The sequence below is a fragment of the Lycorma delicatula genome, chromosome 10 (genome assembly GCF_047948215.1).
Source record: "Lycorma delicatula isolate Av1 chromosome 10, ASM4794821v1, whole genome shotgun sequence".
NCBI lineage: Eukaryota > Metazoa > Arthropoda > Insecta > Hemiptera > Fulgoridae > Lycorma > Lycorma delicatula.
The window spans coordinates 24898437-24920005 of record NC_134464.1 but is presented as its reverse complement, the minus strand read 5'-3'; the positions used below and the strand labels follow the sequence as shown (position 1 = coordinate 24920005).

General features: G+C 33.7%; 1 protein-coding gene across 1 annotated transcript; it reads left to right on the top strand.

The window, feature by feature from the left end:
* Positions 1–247: 247 nt before the first annotated feature.
* On the top strand, positions 248–19913 carry LOC142331688 (uncharacterized). The gene is made up of 3 exons (XM_075377720.1): positions 248–487; positions 13274–14134; positions 19134–19913. Exons 1-3 carry the CDS (start codon positions 248–250, stop codon positions 19884–19886), a joined length of 1854 nt encoding a protein of 617 aa, XP_075233835.1. The 3' UTR covers positions 19887–19913.
* Positions 19914–21569: the final 1656 nt, after the last annotated feature.

Sequence of the window (21569 nt, the reverse complement as noted above, 5' to 3'; positions counted from 1 at the left end):
AATTTTTTTTTTTTAATATGTTAAATTCTTTAAAATAATTTATATCTAAAATTACATTAGCTTACTCAAAGTAGTTTTTTATTTTTTGCAGGAAGAACGTGTGATACCAACTTCAACGCAGGTATGAGGTAGAATCATTAAGTGATATATATCCGAGATAAAAGGAGCAAACAGAAAGAGAAAGGTATAAACGAGATCGAAATAAATGTGGTGGTTTTCTTGTGTTTGAAAAATGCGAGGGCTGAGGATGATACATATAACCGGTGCGGTAGTATTATGTGCGATACAATCGGTGAGATCCGTATCGATTCAGCTATCGACACAAGGAGATGGAACAGGAGGAGGGGGTTCACCTCTTGCTCTTTATCAAGCTCCACCTACTTATAAGGAACCCGGTAAACCGAGATTGAATTCAATCATCATTAAATCGAAACCGTATCTCATAAACGGCAGCTTCGTATCTAATTTAAACGACAATATTCATCAGGTAAGTACTCTTTATAAATGTTAACACGTTAAGATAACGTAATATAATTATAGCCAAAATCGAATTAAATGACAATAACAGGAATGGCAATCGGGTTTCCATTCCAATAACCGATAAGTTGCTGTTACAAAAGATAACCACTTTTATTAAACTTTAAATTCTTTTAGTAAGACAATTTTGCTGTTTTTAAAAAATATCTTTCAAATAATAGCAATAATTTATATTAAAATAATTATTTAATAAAAATATTAATACATTTTTAAAGTATTAAACAAATTTATTTTAAACAATGCAGGTGATTTTTAAAGTCGAAAGTTCTAAGATTCGAGTCCTTGTAAAAGCACTTTTATATAGATTGGATGCTAGTCAGTGAATACTGGTGTTCTTTTTATCACCAAAAAATCTTATTAATCAACTGGCTGTTGATTTTTAATTAACGAAACGACTCAAGAGTGGTCGACCTGAGTCTGTTCCAGCCTACATGGTTATCCGTACATTTACACTTACATTGCAACTACGTCAGGTCTGGCAAGCCAGTTGCAGTAATTTCATTTGTGTCTACACACACACACACACACACACACACACACACACACACACACACACACACACACACACACACACACACACACACTTTTTTACTTTTAAGGCCGCAAAGGACCACTTTAGTCAGAATAATTCAAGTCTTTTTTGCCGATCTTTTGGCCTTTAAGTTCTTAGCCTTTACTTTCTTCCAATATTTAGTCATTCTTAATGATCTTGCTTTACGATCCTCTTCTGAATAAACCCTTTTTGTATAATTAAAAGTTCTTACTTTAAAATTGGTATTCGGATCTTTAATAACAAATTTTAATTTTTCGGATTTATTAAGTAAATCTTCGTAAGTCAAATTTAATTCTTGTATGTCTTCTTTAATTTCTTTAATCCATAATGGCGGATTTTTTAAAGACCAAAATTGATCGATAATTCTCTTAGTAATCCTATCCTGCGGTAATCTTAACAAGTGTGCGCAGAAAGAAATTCGCTTCTTTTTCATAGTATCAAGTAAGGATTCCAAGTTTTCGTACAGAAATTTATTAGGCAATAATCTGTACTGATTTTCGTGTTTATGCAGGTTCTAAGAATCCTGCGTATAATAAAGTAAAAGTGTTAATACACTTTAAATATAATATTTAAAGTGTATTAACACTTATTAAATATAATAAGTGTTAATACAGAAATTAAAACGCTAGAATCATACAGAAAACCGCCGACTTATAAAGAAGTAGAAAATGCACTTAAAGAACTTAAAAATAAAGCAAGCGGAGAAGAGCAAGCAGTTGCAGAAATTTGGAAGAATGCAGGAGAATCAGTTAAGAAATATTTGCATAATTCTCTGGTTAAAATTTGGGAATCCGAAAAACTTCCAGAACATTGAACGACAGCTATTACACATTCTTTACACAAAAAAGGCGACAAGACAAATCCGGACAATTATCGTGGAATTTCGTTATTGGATTGTACGTATAAAATTTTATTTAGAATTATTTACAATAGAATTAAGGACCAACTAGAAAGCAAGCTAGGTTACCAAGGTGGTTTTCGGCCTTGGCGCAGTTTTCCAGATCAAATTATTACTTTGAAATTACTTATAGATATTTATAATAGAAAGCAAAAACAGATGATTATTTCTTTTATTGATTTCAAAAAAACGTACGATTGCATACATAGGCCTTCGATGTTAAAAATTCTGAGAAATCTCGGATTGGATTCTAAATTGGTAAATATGATCGGTTTAACACTGGCAAATATAAAATCTAAAGTGAAGTTTCGCGGTGAATTTTCCGAACCTTTTTACATAAAATCTGGACTGAGACAAGGCGACGGACTTTCGCCTTTATTATTTAATTGTGCACTAGAATTTCTGATGCGCGAATGGTTTAAAATTAATCCAAAAAATATTCACATAGGATACAAAAGAGATAACTTAAATTTAAATTTCCTAGGATTTGCCGACGACTTAGCTTTATTAGCTAATAGTATCGCAGAAACCAGAATACAAATAACAAGTATAGAAGAACTTGCGAATAAAATTGGACTTAAAATTACTTACGAAAAGACTAAAATGATGGCTATAGATCCTTTAGTTATTAATTCTGTAAATATTAATGGAAGCAAAGTAGAACTTGTAGAAAAATTTAAATATCTTGGAGAGATCATTACTTGTAATTGTAACGAAAAACAAAATTGGACTGAAAGACTTAATAAATAATTTAAACTGCTACAAGTAACCAAAAATATAATAAAGTAGAATTCTTCTACTTTATTATATTTCAAATACCATGGTAACAGAAAATGATCTCTGAGTTCAGATCTGTATATTAATCTACTAATTTGATCTGTAAAATATTTAATATTTATTATTATTATTATTATTATTGTAATTATCTTATTAACACATTTAGCAAACTTTTATGGGTTTTGATTGTTGTTTATTTTGGTTGTCAAAAATGGATTGTCAAAATTTTAAAAAATATTCATTCAAGAAAAAGAGTAACATTTCTTATTATTCCAAGTTTGCTAAAAGAATGAGAGTATCTCGGTCCCCTGAAACAGCTGAAATGCGTGATTCTCCGTTAACTGTTGAACGAGAGCGTTACGCCCAGACTCGAGCTGCAGCTTCGTCTACAGTAGGGATGTATCAAATCTTTTGTGTCAAGAACGAGGGAAACGTTGGAGGAAAGAGAGCTTTTCACCATTTAATTGTTATTTATCAGTGACATTCTCACAACCATGAGGATAACGAACACAGCAGGAGTAAAGGGCTCTGTCCGCGGGCTAGACGAAAAGGGCAATTGAAGCGAGTCCTAAACGTCTAATCATTCTATAAAAATAAACTATTGTAATAAAAATAATGTCTGTTTTAAAGATATAACTTTGTTTTTCATATTTGTTTGCTTGGCATTTCTCCCTCCACCACCCCATTCGGTCGCCCTAAAGCATAAGACCGAATGTCTGTGCCACAAACGGCTGCCGCTCACTTGTCATATACGTATTTGCTAAAATGGGTAGGCGCACCCCGTCAACTAATAAAAATATATGTAACATCCTTAACAAAATTTAAATTGTCTAGGCAGCAATTCGCTGCCACGCCTAGGTCGTTTAATGCCAGCAAGTACCCGTCCATCATATTAAAGCGCTTGGGGCCTTAATTGGCTGGTGGACAGCCATATATCTCTAGATTAGCTTCCCACAGCAGTGCGGTAAGAGTCTTTTCTCTTAGGTAAACTATTGATTCGGTTGAACAAAGGAACCGCATCAAGGAACTCCCACGCGGTCCGAAAATGCGGCTCTCGCCACATTGACTCGCCGCTTGTGAGTGGCCAATTTTCCCCTTGACCTCTAAGTTCCAGGGTGGCCCGGTCTCTGGCCCCCCCCCAAGAGCAGGGCAGTCAAACATCAGATGTTCAATTGACTGGACCTCCCCGCAGACGCACAGCATATCAGCTGCCCGGCGGAACCGAAACAGAAATTGGATCAAATTAACATGGTTGGTGAGCACCTGGGCCCCCGTTGCTCTTAAAAACGAACTGGAGGCTTACCATCCCCCCAGAACCTGTATTAATTTATACCAGGATCTTCCCTTAGTCGTAGTGTTCCATTCCAGCTGCCATGCATACATCGCGAGGCTCTGCAGCCTCTTCCGCAGGCGGGAGATGGGCAACTGAACGAAATTTAGATCCGGTGCATTGTGATCACCGTTCCGCTCCGGTTCGAAAGCACAATCCAAACATCTCGGCCTCCCTATCTCTTCGCAATCTCCACATGGCTGCCCGAACTTTCACCACTAAATCGATTGGGAATGCCTTTCCCAATACGATAGTAGCCTTAGGAGGTTGTTTTTAAAACACCAATGCATAAAATTAAGTCTCTGCGCTGGGCACTCCTTAAATTTTGAAGAAGTGCTCTATTCATATTCAACCTATGCGCCCAAACGGGCGCCACGTAAAGGGTCATGCTTTCGAAGACATCTCGGTACATCATGTATATTTGACGGCCCGACAACCCATAGTCTTTCCGAGCAATCCTTCTATGTTTGTGCATTACTGAGACGGTTCTTTTGTTTTTCATATACAAAATTTTAGCCCTTATAAGTGAATATAGTTTTACCTGTATTCCGCTAAAAGAGATATATTATTTTAAAATTACCCTTGTAGCACAGACAAATCAAAACGAATGTAAACAAAACTGGTATGGTCTGCTATTTATTTTTTTTTTTGGCAATATGTTCTGAAGTAATTTACTTTTTATTAAAAAAATCCGATAAATCTATATTCCCACTTTCTTAAAATTAGGAATTAAATTGAGATATAAGGACAAAAATATTTTGTTTTTTAATCTAAAAAAATATTGATTTTGTTAAAAAATTGATGTGTACAACACATGACTTCCTTGTACGCCTATTAAATTACATTTACACACTTTTTTATAAAATGAAAAGTGCATAAAATTTTATTTCAATAAAAACTTCTGATATTTAAAAAAATATTTTCTTGTTATTGAATTATTATTCATCGTAAAATTTTTTTACAGTGAGAGGTTATTAATAAATGATTTATTAATAAATCATTTAATTTAAATTAAAAAAAAAGAAAAGTTTGAAAAAAAGAAGATGAAGTTGATTCGAACTGATGTGCCTTCCCCTAAGATCCAAATATTTCATTAATTTAAATTTTATTTGGCTGTAACTCTGGAACCGATAAAAATAAAAATCACTTATGATATATTGCTGAAAAGCTCTCAACGAGAGCTTAGTTACTACAGTTAAAAAAAGTCCAAAATTCTAATTTGTTTGGATTTTGGGCTTTTTTGGACACTTTTGGTTCAGTTGATTGCAATCAAAACGGGAGATCGCCACACTACCCCTCCGTTCCAAGCCCTGATGGGCTTTAACGGAGGTCGTTTTTTAACCCTCTAACTGATTACATATCACAGTGATCAGCCAGGCCTCAGTTGGGATGCCACCGATGTAAATGCCTCGGTTGACATTTACATCATTGAGTTTTGATTCAGCCTTTGCCTTCGCTGTAGGCTTCTTTCGGACATCTTCTCTGTCCTACATCGTTGTCCTCTGAACTAGCTAACCGAGTTCGCGGTAGTACGAACCCCACGCCTAAGCATACGAACCCCAATACCTAGGCATTGTCATCGCCGGTGGTTCCCGCGGGACGCGTTCCTACTGTCTGAGACCGGCACAACTATAGCGTAAATTCGGAGCTGTACTTCAATACTACGCCTAGTTCACTACTTTAAACAAGCTGTGAGTGATTGTAAATGACTCATTAATACGAGCCTATTTTAATAATAATAAAGTACAGCACAAGAAATGTTCTTCGCAACAACGACTTAGTTCCCTTAGCAATCTCAATGATCAATTCCAAGCCTTTAAACTTAATTGCAACTACGGACTCCGGTCTTGTCTATCAGGGAGAAGAGGACAGACCTCTTTTACTCCCACTCAGCTACATCGCAGAGTCCCGCGTGACATTTACATAAAACTACCATTGTCAAGGTGGTGGTGCTAAACCTCTCGGGTGCATGGAGAAACGATTCCCGCTTTACGGATTAGCTTTATAGTTGTGTATAAAGTTTCTGTAATTATTTTTTAATTATAAAAGTTAATAACTGTGAAACTTTTAATCGCAAAAGTTTCTGTATTGATTTATAAGAAAACTCTTTTCATCCAATTAAGGCCTTATTTTTTAGCGATTGAATTACCAAACACACGGATTAACATGTATAAAATTAAAAAAAAAAAAGGGAGTAAGTATCCTGTTAAAGTGAATGAAGTGAAACATAGCACTATTTAAAAACGGAAAGAAGCGCATTATGTTACGTATTGGTAAAATATGAATTATAATTTTCGGGAATATTTTGCATGTCTTCAATTTCTTTTTGAGTAAATGTTCTTAGTGAAGTCTCTATTCAGATTCATTTGTTTTCTTTGTCCTATTACTTAATGTTTGCAGTTTACACAACCAATTGCTCCGCGGCTGAAATCGTTGTACATTATTTTTGGTTCTCCGGGCCGGATTATTAAAAAATATGGATAAGACCAGATAATTAAATAATCATTTGAAATATCAGCTACATGTGAAGTTCTAATATTGTGATATATATATATATATATATATATATATATATATATATATATATATACACTGCAGCTTGGCAAATTCAGTCTTCGTTTGTGATCTTCAATAATATAAAATTAATAATTAACTTATGAATGAACGAAAATATTATTTTTGGAGTTTTCTTCAATACAATGAATCTGGGTTCGTAAATTATTTTAACATCACTATCTGTGTAATATTATTTGTGTAATTTAGTTTTAGTTTTTTGGCCATATTAATTATTGTAATCATTATGGATAAATAACAATTATTAAGACAAAGAAAATCAATTAAGGCTTCCATTACAAGAACTGGAACATTTTTCGGATAAATTTGACGCGTCACAAGACAACAGTTACGCACGGCAAGTCAAATTACAAAATCTGCTTGATTTGCTCTGCAAATATGATTCCATTCAGATTCAATTAGAAATGGACGTTGATGATGATTGATTGTCTTTAGATCGACAAGTCGAGGAAAATTTATGCAACGTACGAGTAGAATGTAAGTTGCATCATTTATTAAATAGTCAGCATAGAGTCTGTAGACAAAGGTATTAAACAATTGCAATTGCGACCTATCAATTTACCATTATTTAATAGTGACATTCTTGAATGGTCTCACTTTTTTTGTATATTTAATGATTTAATCCACACTCGAAAAGATCTAAAAAATATTCAAAAATTATATTATTTACATTTGTTTCTAAGAGACAAAACCTTAGTCATTAAAAATCTTCCATTAACCAATGAAAATGATAAAATCGCATTAGATTTATTGATAAAACGATTTGATAAAAAATTTATGATTGCATATTTTAATGCAGATCGCATTTTAAAAATAATTTTTTTAACACTTTCAGCGCCAGGCATATATGGCAGTGTTATTGCAGTAGCCCACGATAGATTTCCCATTTTTTTTTCACCAGACCATACGTATCAATGATATACAGTCACAGTTTCACCCCAGGCCGTGTGTATCATATTGTCTCACATGTGTTGTCCAAGTTGAGAAGGTTGTTTATCAATATTCTCCACGCTAGCAATGATTTGTGTGGGTTAATGTGTAGGTCTGGGCTGGGGTAAAAGTTTTATGCCTTTGGGTTGTAAGATTTAACACATTGGTAGCCCTGTCAGCTACACAAAATTAGCTGACTTTTTGAGTCCATGTATTTAGCATTGCTAGTAAAATTTTGTGGTTATGATTGTTGTTTTGTAGCTTGTGTGTTGCTGTTAATGCAAATAATTGATAATGAATTCTCAAGACATTATGGACTTCTTAAATAATAATAGTGATAGTGACTTGAGTAAATTTGCCGATATCTCAGACTCTGATGACCCAATACTTGATATTAACAATGCTGAAAGTGAGTCTAGTGATTTAGAAAGTGAATGTGATGTTTTTGAACAGTTTGAACTTCCTGAGAGAGATGTTACCAATTCTTCTAATTTTCAATCTAAAACCTCAAAATAATACACAGGAACCACCAAATATAATTCCAACTGACCATCAACTTGTACAAATTAATAAAAGAGGAAGGTGTGTAATGTGTTATGCACTTTTTGCTAAAATATTTGATAGAAATACTGCTGCTAAGAAGACACCGCAAGTTACTCTTAAGAGTAACTTTAATAGACTAAAGTAACACTTATACTTTAGAATATTTAGGCCTACAGCATTTCTTAATAATTTTTTTTTTTTATAGCAGCAGTCTACTGCCAATTATAGTAGAAACAATAACTAATAAATTACCTTCTAAAGCACTTTAGGGTAACTTATAATTTGTATTTTTCAGAGAATCAGTCGACTACCAATCGTAAACAGTAAAAATAATAGTTTGAAGTAAAATACTGTATGTTACATTTTGTTGATACGTCATGGTACATTGATAGGCCTATAATATTACTTGTTATTTAATAATTTGTAATCCTAATAATTTGTTTTTCTTGAGAACAGTGAACTTTAGACTACAAACAGTGAAAGTAATAGAATAAAAAACTTAAAACTTTAGGATAGTTGGCCTTTGTCATTAGTTGTATCAATTTTTACATTAAGGAAGAATATTAAACATAATTGTATTGTAGAAACCAGTATATTTATGTTCTTAAATTTACAAGTACCCTGCTATATTTGTGGACCATTTACCAATTTTTCTCCACAGACCACATGTATATATTTTATACACGCATTAAAACTGGACTTAAATTGATTAAAATGTAATTTTAAGTACATCAAACTAGTTAATTTACATCAATATTGCTTATTTTTGAAAAAAATTTGCTTGGGCCCTGGGTGAATTTTTTAAGATTATGAGCTGGTCTGGTGAACTGGGTCTCATTTGTATAATATGTATACACATGGTCCACATAAAAGTCTTACTGTGTATAATAACTATACACATGGCGCTGAAAGTGTTAAAAAGAGAATTATTAGATCTTCTATATAAATTTATTAATGATATTTTCTTATTTGTCAATTGAAGCAATGCAACTTCTAGTTAACATATTCGAATTCAATTTCTAACCCAAAAGCTGGATTATAATACTGCCAGATTATGGAAGGAAAGATTATCAAATAAGGGCTGTTCAAACTTTCAAGAGTTCCTAGAATTTCTTGAGACCAGACGACACATCCTGGAAAATCTTAGTTTAAGTACTACAAACTCACAATTCAGGAATGGAAATGTTAAAGCACAACATTACAACAATGGATTTAAATCTCATCGCAAAAATCCTACTTCAAACAAGATTCATAAACAACATAATGTTAGTTATTATTCTAGATCTAACTTTAAACATTGTTTATTTTATAATATCAATCATCATTACAAACATGCAAAGAATTCCAATGATGAACGAAGAGACAATTTAGAACATAATAATTGTGGTCTCTTATGTTTTCACAAATATCATAGTAACAATCAATGTTACCCAAATCACTAATGTGATTTATGTCAACAAAGACACAACACACTCGTACACGCTAATAAAATTAATAATTCTAAATTAAGTAATGATAAATTTAGTAATAATGACTATTGTTCACAATTAAACAATAACGTAATTTTATCTACTGCTGTATGCAATGTAAATGACGTTTTTAGTCATTCTCATTTGTGTAGATTCTTGTTAGACTCAGGCAGTCAATTAAACTTTTGCACATATAAGTTTGCTCATAAATTGGGGCTTCAACTCAACAAAGATTTGTCTATTTCAGGCATAAATAATGAATTAGCCAAATCTGATTATAGTGTAGTACTTTCATTGCATTCACGATACAAATACTTTTCATTCAAGGCGCATTGTGCTATTTTGTCAGACAAAACTAATAACCTTTAATTACATACATTTGAAACTTCTCAGCTTAATCTACCTCAAAATATATTCCTTGTAGATCCTAAATTTAACATATCAAATAATATTGATGTTCTAATCGAATCCAATTTTATTTAGATCTTATTTTACCTCGTAAATTTATTCAAGATATCCTATTATTCAAGAGACTAAGCTAGGATATACTCTTAGCGGTTAGCGGTTGTCTTCCTGCTAAATTTAAACATAAGAAATCTCTTTTTACTAGAAATATAGATCTTTCAACTATATTTGAAAATTTTTGTAAAATTCAAGAAACTGATTCTGATGTTTCACTTAATGAAACATCTACGTGTGAAACACACTTCCAACTTAATACTAGTAGGAACAATCAAGACAGATTTATCGTCTCATTATCACGCAAATTCGATAAACTGCGGCTCGGTGATTTCTTCATTAACGCTAAAAATAGGTTCTTATGTCTGTAACGAAGATTATTCAACAATTCTAATCTTAAAAGAGAATATTCCACCTTTATGCAAAAAATACTTAAGATTAGATCACATGTCATTACTTAATTCTGACGATTTATTAACTAATAAATCAGATAAATATTACTTACCTTACCACCTAATATTTAAGCCCACAAGCCTAACTACTAAAATGCGAGCTGTTTTCTGTGGCTCAGCTATAGTTTATCTCTTAACGATACGATTGGGTCTGTTGTCCAACAGGATTTATTCTCAACAATACTTAGATTTAGAATTCATAACTATGTCATTACATCAGACAGCGAAAATGTATCGTCAAATACTAGTTAAACCTTATGACACTAATTTACAATGCATACTTTGGCGCGAATCTCTAAATCATGAACACTTTGCACTTAGAACTTTAATATACAGATTCGCTTCTACTCCATACTTAGCCACTAGATGCCTAATTCAAATACCAAATGAAAACCAAAGAGATTTCCCATTAGTATGCACTGCTATTAGAAATGATCATTATATTGATGATTTTATTTCAGGCACTGACCATCTTCTTTCTTTTTCCTGTTTAGCCTCCGGTAATTACCGTTCCGATAATACTTCAGAGGATGATATGTATGAGTGTAAATGAAGTGTAGTATTGTACAGTCTCAGTTCGACCATTCCTGAGATGTGTGGTTAATTGAAACCCAACCACCAAAGAACAACGGTATCCACGATCTAGTATATTGTTCTATTCTTTTAGCCCAGGAACATGAGTTACGTACCTTAGGCATTTTATGGAACAATTCTACGGACACATTATCATTTCAAATTACTCAATATATTGATACTAAAATCTGTGCTAAAAGAATTATTCTCTCTATTATTGCAGGAATATTTGACCCATTAGGTCTTATTGCTCCTATTGCTTTCTATCATAAATGTTTCATGCAATCTTAATGGCAACTTAAAATTATTTGGGATGATAGATTACCCACAACGATGTTATCTCAGTGGTATAAATTATACAATCAGTTGCACTTAATTGAATTAATTAAAATAATTCGTCCGGTTAAATTCAACAATGGTGCTGAGGTTAACTCAACCCAAATACACGGATTTTCAGACGCCTCTATAAAGGGTTACGGCTGTTGTATCTACATTTGAACTTTATTTTCTAATCAAACAATTTCATGTAATTTAGTTTTTTTCTAATTCAAGACTTGCTCCTTTAAAGCAAATAACACAACCAACAAGCAATAAGGCTTGAATTACCTAGTTGTTTACTACTTTCACATATGTTGGTGAAGATAATAAATGCTCTGAATATACATATTGATGAAATACATTTGTGTTAAGATTCAACAATAGCATTGTCCTAGATTCATGGAAATTCGTCTTCTTGGAAGGTATTTATAAGTAATAGAATTACTTAAAGCCGCTCCATGGCTGAAATTGTTGTACGAGTGTATACTATACCTTTTTCAAAATTTGTTTGTTTACTATTTAGCACGTCACTAAGATTTACTCGTTCTAGAAGTTATCATCTTATCATTGACTGGAAAGCTTATTTTTAAAGATTTGTCAAATTTCATGCAGAAATCTAACAGTAAGACCTTTATAAATCTATCAACTTTAAATTTAGAAGCCATTACTTGCAGTTAATTCATCTCAAAATATTTGCCGAACATTTTTCATGAAAGAATAGTCTGAGAAATAAATTTACATTTTGTTCGAGAGTCCGTCTGTATTAAAAAAGAGTAAAATCTGTATTAAAATCTTTGAAAATACATATTTACTGGAAAATTACAATAAAAATTGAAATTATCACAAACGAACACATGGAGACATCAGATGAACGATATAATCTTGCAACTAAAGCAGATTTAGACATAGTTTCTTTCTTTAATTTGACTACAGCGCATCCCAACAGTTTCCCTTTGAGAGTGTTACAATATCACTACAGTTTGAGACTATCGTACTATTTCAAAATATATTACAAGTTCCTACTGATCGTTGCCATAAAATAAAAAACCATGGAATACATTCTATTCAAATTGAATGCACACTATGATCTACAAGCCGATGCTTGCATATTAAAACTTCTCTAAATTTTCAAAAAATTTTCATTTCGCTCAAAATTTTCATCTGCATTTGTAACTTTTGTATCTTGAAGACATTGACAATCAAACATGTATTATATAGCTTTACCTCTTTCAATTTTCATTAGATAACATATTATGAATGTGCATTCAAATCCAGCAAATAATCTTTGTCCAGCAAATAAGAACGAAGGAACATGTCCACCAACATACAAAAATTTCTGTTTTTCAAACGTATTCATTATTCAAATTACAGAGAGAATTTAAATAAAATAATGACCTTGAATACAATCCTACCTAAAACCATATATGGAATCATTAAAAGCTTATGTTAAGTAAGTTATAACTGGAATTATCAGTAGAGAAGATGAAAGTAGTTGAAGCTAGGCAATTTTTTATTTTTCTAGGTATGAGGATGCTACCTCAATTATTAAATTTATTCCTTAATGATATTTAACAATTTCTAAATTAAAGAAGAAATACTTTAATATCCACTTGTTAATTGAAGATCTTTTTATTTAATTCATGTCTATTTTATTATTAATAAGTCTTACTTTCGATTAGTCATAGACTACGTACTGTAAAAAGTACGTAGTCTTTTATTCAAAGGTAAAGTCATAGACTTTCCCTTTGCTGGGAATCAAACCCTAGATCAGCAATTTAGCAACCAATGATGCTATCAACTGAGAAATAGATTACCACTGACGAAGCATTTGTTTTATTATATTTTTTTGTTTTGTTTCAGATTCAAAGTGGTAAATCGTGGAGACGAGAAGCAGTTGAGATCAGTCCGATTACGATTCTACCTCAAGAAAGAACTGACGAAATTACAACGACACAGTCTACGACAGTTATTGACGATCTCGCAACCATTCCGCAGTATACTATCGATTGTACAGGAGAGAAACAGACGTGTAGCGAAACGATAAGTATAACCGAATCGACTACAGCGGCTCCGACTTTTAAACCATATTCACAAGAAGAATTAGAAAAGTATTTATATCAGGCGACAATGTCTAGTATACCTAAAAGCAAAGTCGAAGAAAAGCCCACAAATAAATTAGCGAGCATTTACATAGAAGACGAAGCCGTTAATGTTTTAGAAACGACACCCGATCCGAGTTTAACAGATTCTCAAAATCAAGATAAATCTAAATCGTGGAATCTGGTCAATTCGCAAACACATAAACATCCGTACGATGATAGAAACGGCTGGGTGTCACTGGAACCTATACCTTGGTCTTCGAGTCAAATACAAAAATGGGAACCGAATCCTCATACCAGACCTCAAATTCCATCGTGGCCTGAACCAAATCGACCGTGGTCAAAACCGTCACATTCATCCAGACCAAACGAAGAATACAATCGACCGTCCTGGCACAAACCGGTTTATGATTATTCAAAACCGGTTTTAGAACATTATCAAAAACCTAGCAGCGGTTGGAATTATAATCAAGAGTCTCTTCCCGACAGACCTTATCAAGGAGGAGGGGGAAGTTGGGGTAGTTCTTCAGATATAGTCACCGATGGAAGACCAGGATATTTTCCTGCCGATAAACGACCTTGGCAAGAACAGAGCTCGGCCAGCTACCATAGACCGACCCAGGTAGGCCGCTTAACTTTGTCACAGTCACTCGACCGGTTTGATGCACTTTTCTATTCTGCATTGATCTTTTGACACTATTATATTTGTTATAGTCTAAATCCACTGTTATATGTTTTCATTATATCATATTGTCCCTTCCCTGAGGCTGGTCACTTGCACAGTTACCGTTTTCTATTTCCAGCTAAACTTTTGAGTTCCTGAAAGCCCTCATTTTATTTTTGATTGTATGTAATTAAATCATAAATTATCAAGATCGCCTCTCGTGAAATCACCCATTACCGTAACCACCCATTACCGTGAGTAACATAACTCGTTGGGCTCTCAGTAAAATATTCAATTCAGATAACTTTGAAATTTTAGCCTCCCCGCCCAAATAGACGCTGCATATAGGATAATAGCCTCAAACACGATTTTGTACAGAATGTTCATGGTCCTAAAATTAAGATCCCAATCAGGATTGATCACACGTCAAATTCCGAAGGCTCTAAAAGTCTTCTGCGCGAGGTATTGAAGGTGCCTCTTGAATTGCAACTTCTCATCCAAGAACACCCTGAGGTACTTCTCAGCCTGAAAATATTGAATACGTTGGCCTGCCATCGAAACGCGGGCCCTCCGCGTAATAGCCAAACGATCCTTGAGGAGCATCATAGTGGTCTTATCCGGACTGAACGTCATTTTGTGTTGATGACCCCACAGCTCCAATATCCTACACGCACGAGTGGCCCAAACTCAACCTCGCGTGCATCCTTCGATCAACAGGAGTCCGTTGAGGGCATAAGCCACAACACGACACCCACTGGGCAACCTCGGCCGCAGCAGAGAATCAAACCCAACCACCCACAGAGGACCTAACACATGGCCTTGGGACAACCCTTAGAGAGTGTCTTACCAACCTCATTGTTGCCCTCGTGGAGCAACACATCGCGATGACTGAAATAGCTTGGCAATAATTGCAATTCGCTATCAGTACATGCTCTTTTCTGCAATTGGTAAATAGCAGAAGGCCATCACAGGTTATTAGAAGCACCGAAAATGTCCTGCAAAGTTCCCAAGACACATTCCACCGAAATCGTCGATACCACACTCATCACACGAAGTATGACGTCCTCAGTACCTTTTTCAGGAAGAAACTTGTTCTGGTTTTTCATCAGTAACCCACGCGTGGTCAGCCTCTCATTTATATGAAGATACAGAACCTTCTCAAAGACTACTAATCACCGGCAGTAGCGTCAGAGGTCTTTAAGACGAACTAACAGTCGAATCCTTGTAGCCTCCTTTAAACAGCAATTTAACAATCCCTTTCTTCCAGCATACAGGGAAGCACCCTCCCAAACAACAATTTATTGAACACTCGTGTCATATTTTTCACACTTACCCCTACCAAGCGAAGAAGGAGCTCCGCCGTTATTCCATCAAAGCCATCAAATAATCTGATGCATTTTGACCTCAGCAATAGCCACAGACAATGGATTTCCGGGAAACAGAGCGACCTCACGCCTCACCCGCAAATGATATCCCAACCCCGTACAGGAAGACACCCACCTTGTGACGTTACTGGCCGCCATACTACCTCATCCGTTCCGAGCCCTAAGGGGCTTTACCGGAGGTCGTCTTTAGACCCTCTATCTGATTACATATCAGTCATCAGCTAGGCCTCGGTCGGGATGCCACCGATGTAAATATCTCGGCAGACATTTGCATCAGTAAAATACATATCAAACTTTGCCTTCACATGGGCCTCAAACGGACATCTTCACATCCAACCTAACATGATTCCCTCAAACTAACTAACCGAAACCGCGAACCTCGCGCCTAATCCAAATTTGACAGCACCGTTCGTGACTGTGAATGCCTCAGAAAATGGACGAGTTGAAATGTAAATCAGGCTACACTCATACCAATCAAGATTATGTCTTGCGTAACATAGAAATTCAGACCTACTCCCAAATAAGTCGACCAATTTAGGTCATCTAACAAGGGGAACGTAACCTCATTCCGGTCTGCGCAGAAGCCGAGGACAAACCCCGCATCCCCATTCGGTCCCATCATGGAGTCTCGCGTGACATTACTAAGTCACGATCAGGACCGCCATCGGCGGAGGGAAGCCACGACCAACAATCAGCCGATTCTTCTCGAATCGGGTTAATGTATAACGGAATCACCTAGGGCCTCAAAAATCAAAACAGATCATTTTAAAATAAAGACAACCATTATTTTCTTTCAGATCGTTACTTCATCGTCACTTTCATATTCGGACATAACGGTCTTCCAGGCTTTAAATTAGTTATCACCAATGATGAAGTGATCACATTTCTACTTTTACTTTTATTATTAATAAAATGTTTTGGTTCGCTTCTTTCAACAACCCACTTTCTTAATAGGTCTTATTATATGATCTTCCAACACCTCTAATTTAGTCATTTGTAAAAACCGATTAATATTTCAAGAAATTAGTTAATAAAAATGTTAATTGAATTTATTTAATATAAGATGTAAATCTGTTTTCTGCCAATTTCTCGCTTACTTTTTATTCTATCAAAAAATGTTTAGAAAGCGAAAAAATAGTTTATTTACTCTATTTCGCTAAACAAATGTTTAGATGTGGGATTCTATTTCTCTATAACTGAAAAATGTTTTAAACTGTTACTGTAATGAAAGTAATAACTTTCATTACATTTTAAAACAAATTAATCAATGACACAATATCTAAAAAAAATATATCAGTATTGAAATAATGTTTCAATATGGTTTTTTTGGAAAACTGTTTTTTTTCGAACATGACAGGTAACAACTGCCTTTCACAATTTGATTATCGTATATACATGTTGTTATTAGTGGAGTAGATAGATGTGCTTATTTTTACCTACTTCTTGAAGGAAAGAACGGTGTTACTTCCGGCTGCATGGTGGTACTGGGGGGAAGATGAAAATGTATTTTTTTTACGTTTTGAGATATGAGGAGTACGAAAATACCATTCATTTAAATTGGCATTACCTTATATATTTATAGGCAAATGTGTAAAATCTTGTGGCTCGAAGATATCAACAACTACTAGATAAATTTCACTAAAATTCAGATATGCTATAATAGTGTATTTGAAGTTGTGCATGTACAAATTTGATGAGAATTGGTTGAGTTGTTCTTGAGTTAGGCTCAATTTGAAGTCGAACAAATTTGAATGGAGCAAATTAGAAGCGTGGTTCGTTATGATGTTGCAAGTTGGAACGTTGAAATTTTTTTTATCTGCGGTATTTATTTTTAGCAATATTAAATTTTCCAAATTATAGAAAAAAAAATTAAAATATTAAAACCAAATTAAATTAACGCAAAGTCGGTCTTCTTGGACAGAACTATGCAAGTTTTCTTTTGAATTAAAAAATTAACTTTCCACTGTCGCCTTTGAAACGAAATATACATACATAAAAGATCGGATAAAACTATAGATATTTCAAAATGGAAGTGAAGTAAATTTTGATAATGTATATAAGTTATTTTCTTTTCATAAAAAAAAAAAAAAACAAAAGTACTCAGGTCAAAAATTATTTTAATTTTACAATAAATTGTAAAAGTGATTTCCTCTGATGGGGATGCGAATTCTTCTTATTTGTTTCACAGCATTTTATATATATATATATATATGATTATTGAAGTGTTTAATAATAACAGTTCTGGAAATCTCCACCCAAAGGATAAAATCTGATAGTATAAGACCTAAAGATTTTGATCGTCACAAGTCTTCTAAAAATGAAGCCATAACAAAAAAATTCTTAACCGGCTAACATTTCATTAGTGATGTGTCAGGTTCCGCCATCTTGCTGAAATCGGAAAATTCTTGTGGCATTTCTCTAACTATATTGTAAACCGTTGAACTAAGTATTAACTTATCGTGAGGTTACAATTTATTAATTTCATCGTGTGGAATTTAATAAAGAAGGTGTAAATAATACAAGACTATTACATTCTACACATAAAGAACTATTTTTTTTTTTGTATACATATATGATTGTAAAAATTTTGAAGATTTCAGCGCTCAATACTGGTCTATAATGAGTGTTCATTTAGTCATCCAAATGAAACCGACCCTCAAAACCATAATTTTCTCTGTTAACTAAACGCCTGTACCCGATTACTCTACCTTTTTTTCTATCGTAAGAAATGTGTTTTTAAAGCGTGAGAAAAAATTTCAAGACCGACCGGGATTCAAACCCAGAATCTTCAAGGTGAAAGATCCGTGGAGAGCGGTTGGCGAACTTGCCAACCAAACGACACATCACACTTCTACTTCATTTTCATAAAAAAATGCCAAAATCAACGAAAATACTGTAAACCCTCTTCGTGATCTAATTTTACTCTTACTAGTCTTAAAAGCAATAACTTTTGATAATTCGATCTGTGTGAATAACTTTCCGATGAGATTTTTTTTTGGGTGAACAAATCGAATGCTATTTCACTTCACAAGAATTTCTGCAGTAACAATGGCGCTCAGCCTACGCCGTTTCTATTCTGTACGATCCTGGGTTACAAAATTATGAATCGACTTGATTCCCTTGGGTCTGAGGAACAGAGAAATATCAACTGAAAGTCGATTTTTATACGTTTGAAATATACATATACATGTATATATACGCAAACTAAAGTCTTTACAGTAAACACATTCTCATCCTTGATAAACAACATACCTGACATGACACAAAAGAATCCGTACTGAAACTACACTAGTGCGAGATAAGATTATTTCAACTGCACCTGACCTCGAGCACAGTGTTGCCATCTATCATATAATGTGACCTAAAATTAACCTGCGCGTGAGTTACAGGTATCTACCCTTAGGTTTACTTCCTTTTTGAAACACCCGTTAATTTATTTAACGATATGGTTTTAAAATTTTTATCGTAGATTAATAAACTTCAATTAATAAGAAATTAGGTAAAAGTTATATGATAGGTAAGGTTATTGACGTTTTTAAAAAACCGATTAATTTGATTCATTTCTATTTCAGGTTATTTATCAGAAACCGAGCGATAGTTACAACGGCCACAATCAACACAATAATCACGGTCCCGGTGACAGCGATGGGCACTGGGTATTGCTGTCCAGTACGAAAGGTTATTCGACACCTCAAAGACATCGAAGTTTTCAAAGATCATTAAAAACAGAAGATTTTTTGAGTTCGGGATCATCAAACAGCGATACGGAGACGAGCTCTCGTCCGAACGGAGATACGGGTAGATCGCATACTATGAAATCTCATCGAACCGTTCGATTGACCGTATTACCACCATTAAACGGTACGACGAATACCACTGTATCTCACGGTGGATTGATCGAAGTCGAACAAACACATCAGACGGTCGACGAAGCGCATCGAGAACATATGGCTAAAATGATGAATTTATGGAAATTAGAACGAAAAGAAAGTAAAAACTTTAGCGAAAATAAATCACCTCCCGGTAGAATTACGGCGGAAAAACGTATCGGTTCTATGAAAGTAGTAGCAGGTAAGCCTTTGCGAGCGTCAAATTCTCGTAATAATGCCGTTTTAGCAGCAGTCGGTGCCGGTATGATTCCGGCTACCGTCGCGATGCTTTTACCGATGGTACTCGGAAGACGAAGAAGGGATACAGAAGAAGGTTCGCGATATTCCTTCCTTCCGTCTTCTAGTTCAGCCGATGTAGAAAATTCAGCGAGACGAAGGAAACCTATTAAAAAATTATTAAATCAAAGAAAAAAAACTCAAGTAGTTTATTATTAAAGTTTAAATTAACATAAACTGAGCAGTAAAGAGATATGAAATGAATTTGTTAAATAAGACTAAAAATATCAGTGAGGTTTCAATTAGTCTAATATGAATACTTAATCTCTACGTCTCGGCAAGATTATGTCGTTAATTGAATATTGTAATTAATGGTATACAAGCACGATCTTATCAGATGTAAGAAATGTGGAAGTTAAATCACGTTTCACGATTAAAAATTTGATTTATTGAACAGTATGTGGAGGTTCATTAATTTTATAGTGTACATATTTATCATTTAAAGCGTCAAACGTACGTTGTGGTTTGAGCGAACTATACCTCCTCCTCAGAAATCTTGGCTTAAGACATTTCTCTAGTACTGAGGTAGGCTTTATATGCCAACCGATGGTTAGAATTTCAGTGTTCAAACTTAAACACAAGAACAACTACGTACAGTGACAGTGATTTAACAATGATAGTGAAAAAGGTTTCTTCAAATTGTTATTAAACATGAACTGTTGTATATTTAATTTTATGTATGATGTATATCTCCAATTATGTTCTCTGAGTGTAAGAAATTTTGTCTTACATGTTTTAAGTTTCATAGCTCAGTAACAGCAAGTGATTTTATGATTTTTAATAGAAGATTTATGGCACAATTTAAATGTTTATATCAAATAACGATATATGATAATAAATATATCTACTTTCTATTATTCATTTTTGATTCTTTTAAGCAGTAAATCTTTTAAAAGCATTGTGTGGTTATGTGATGATGAACTGGCTGAAAGATTTATAATTCGATCGAGTGAGGTACTTCTGTCAGCCATATGATTCTGCAGATTTCTCGCAAGAAAACCTAACTAGATCAACCATTAAGATCATCTATTAAGTTCTCAGATGGTTTTTTAATTCTTTTCCTTCATTTTGAAATTTAATTTAAACAATAATAGTAAAAGTTTGGACATTTTGAGAGATTTTATATGTATAAGTACAAACGAATTTCCAACTTGATCAACTTTCAGATACAGTATGAAGGTGGCACTATTATAAAAGCAGCAACAGATAGCAGCATGTTTTTAGATAAAAATATATATAATCAGAATGTATATAAATAATTTCAAATTCATTCAATAATGTAACACTGGCTGTCCAGGTTACATGGTATACATTTTCTAATTATTTTATTTTTAAAGTTAATTTTAATTCTTAACTGATGTCATATTTAAATATATGTAATTGTTTTATTTAGTTAACTTCATGTTTTCTATATATGAGAGTAATTTTAATATAATTTTTTTCTATAAAAAAAAAAAAAAATCTTATGTTTTGATATGTAATTTTATATAATTTATATACAACTGATTATTAGGGATGTAGGATGTAGAGGGTATACTGAAATGAAACGACTAGCACTAGATAGGGAATCTTGGAGAGCTGCATCAAACCAGTCAAATGACTGGAGACAAAAAAAAAAAAATACAACTGATGATTCCGAATCCTGCGAAGTGCTATTTGACTAAAGAAAAGAAAAATAAGGTAAGTGTCATTTCATTTACTTTGTAATTCTGTACTTGGGTTGTTCAAGTTGGTTTTTCATTATAAAAAATACATTATATTGGTACAGATGAATATGGGTCTTATAAGTACTGACTTTAGAAAAATCATTATATTAATTTATATGAAGAAATATTTTTAGAA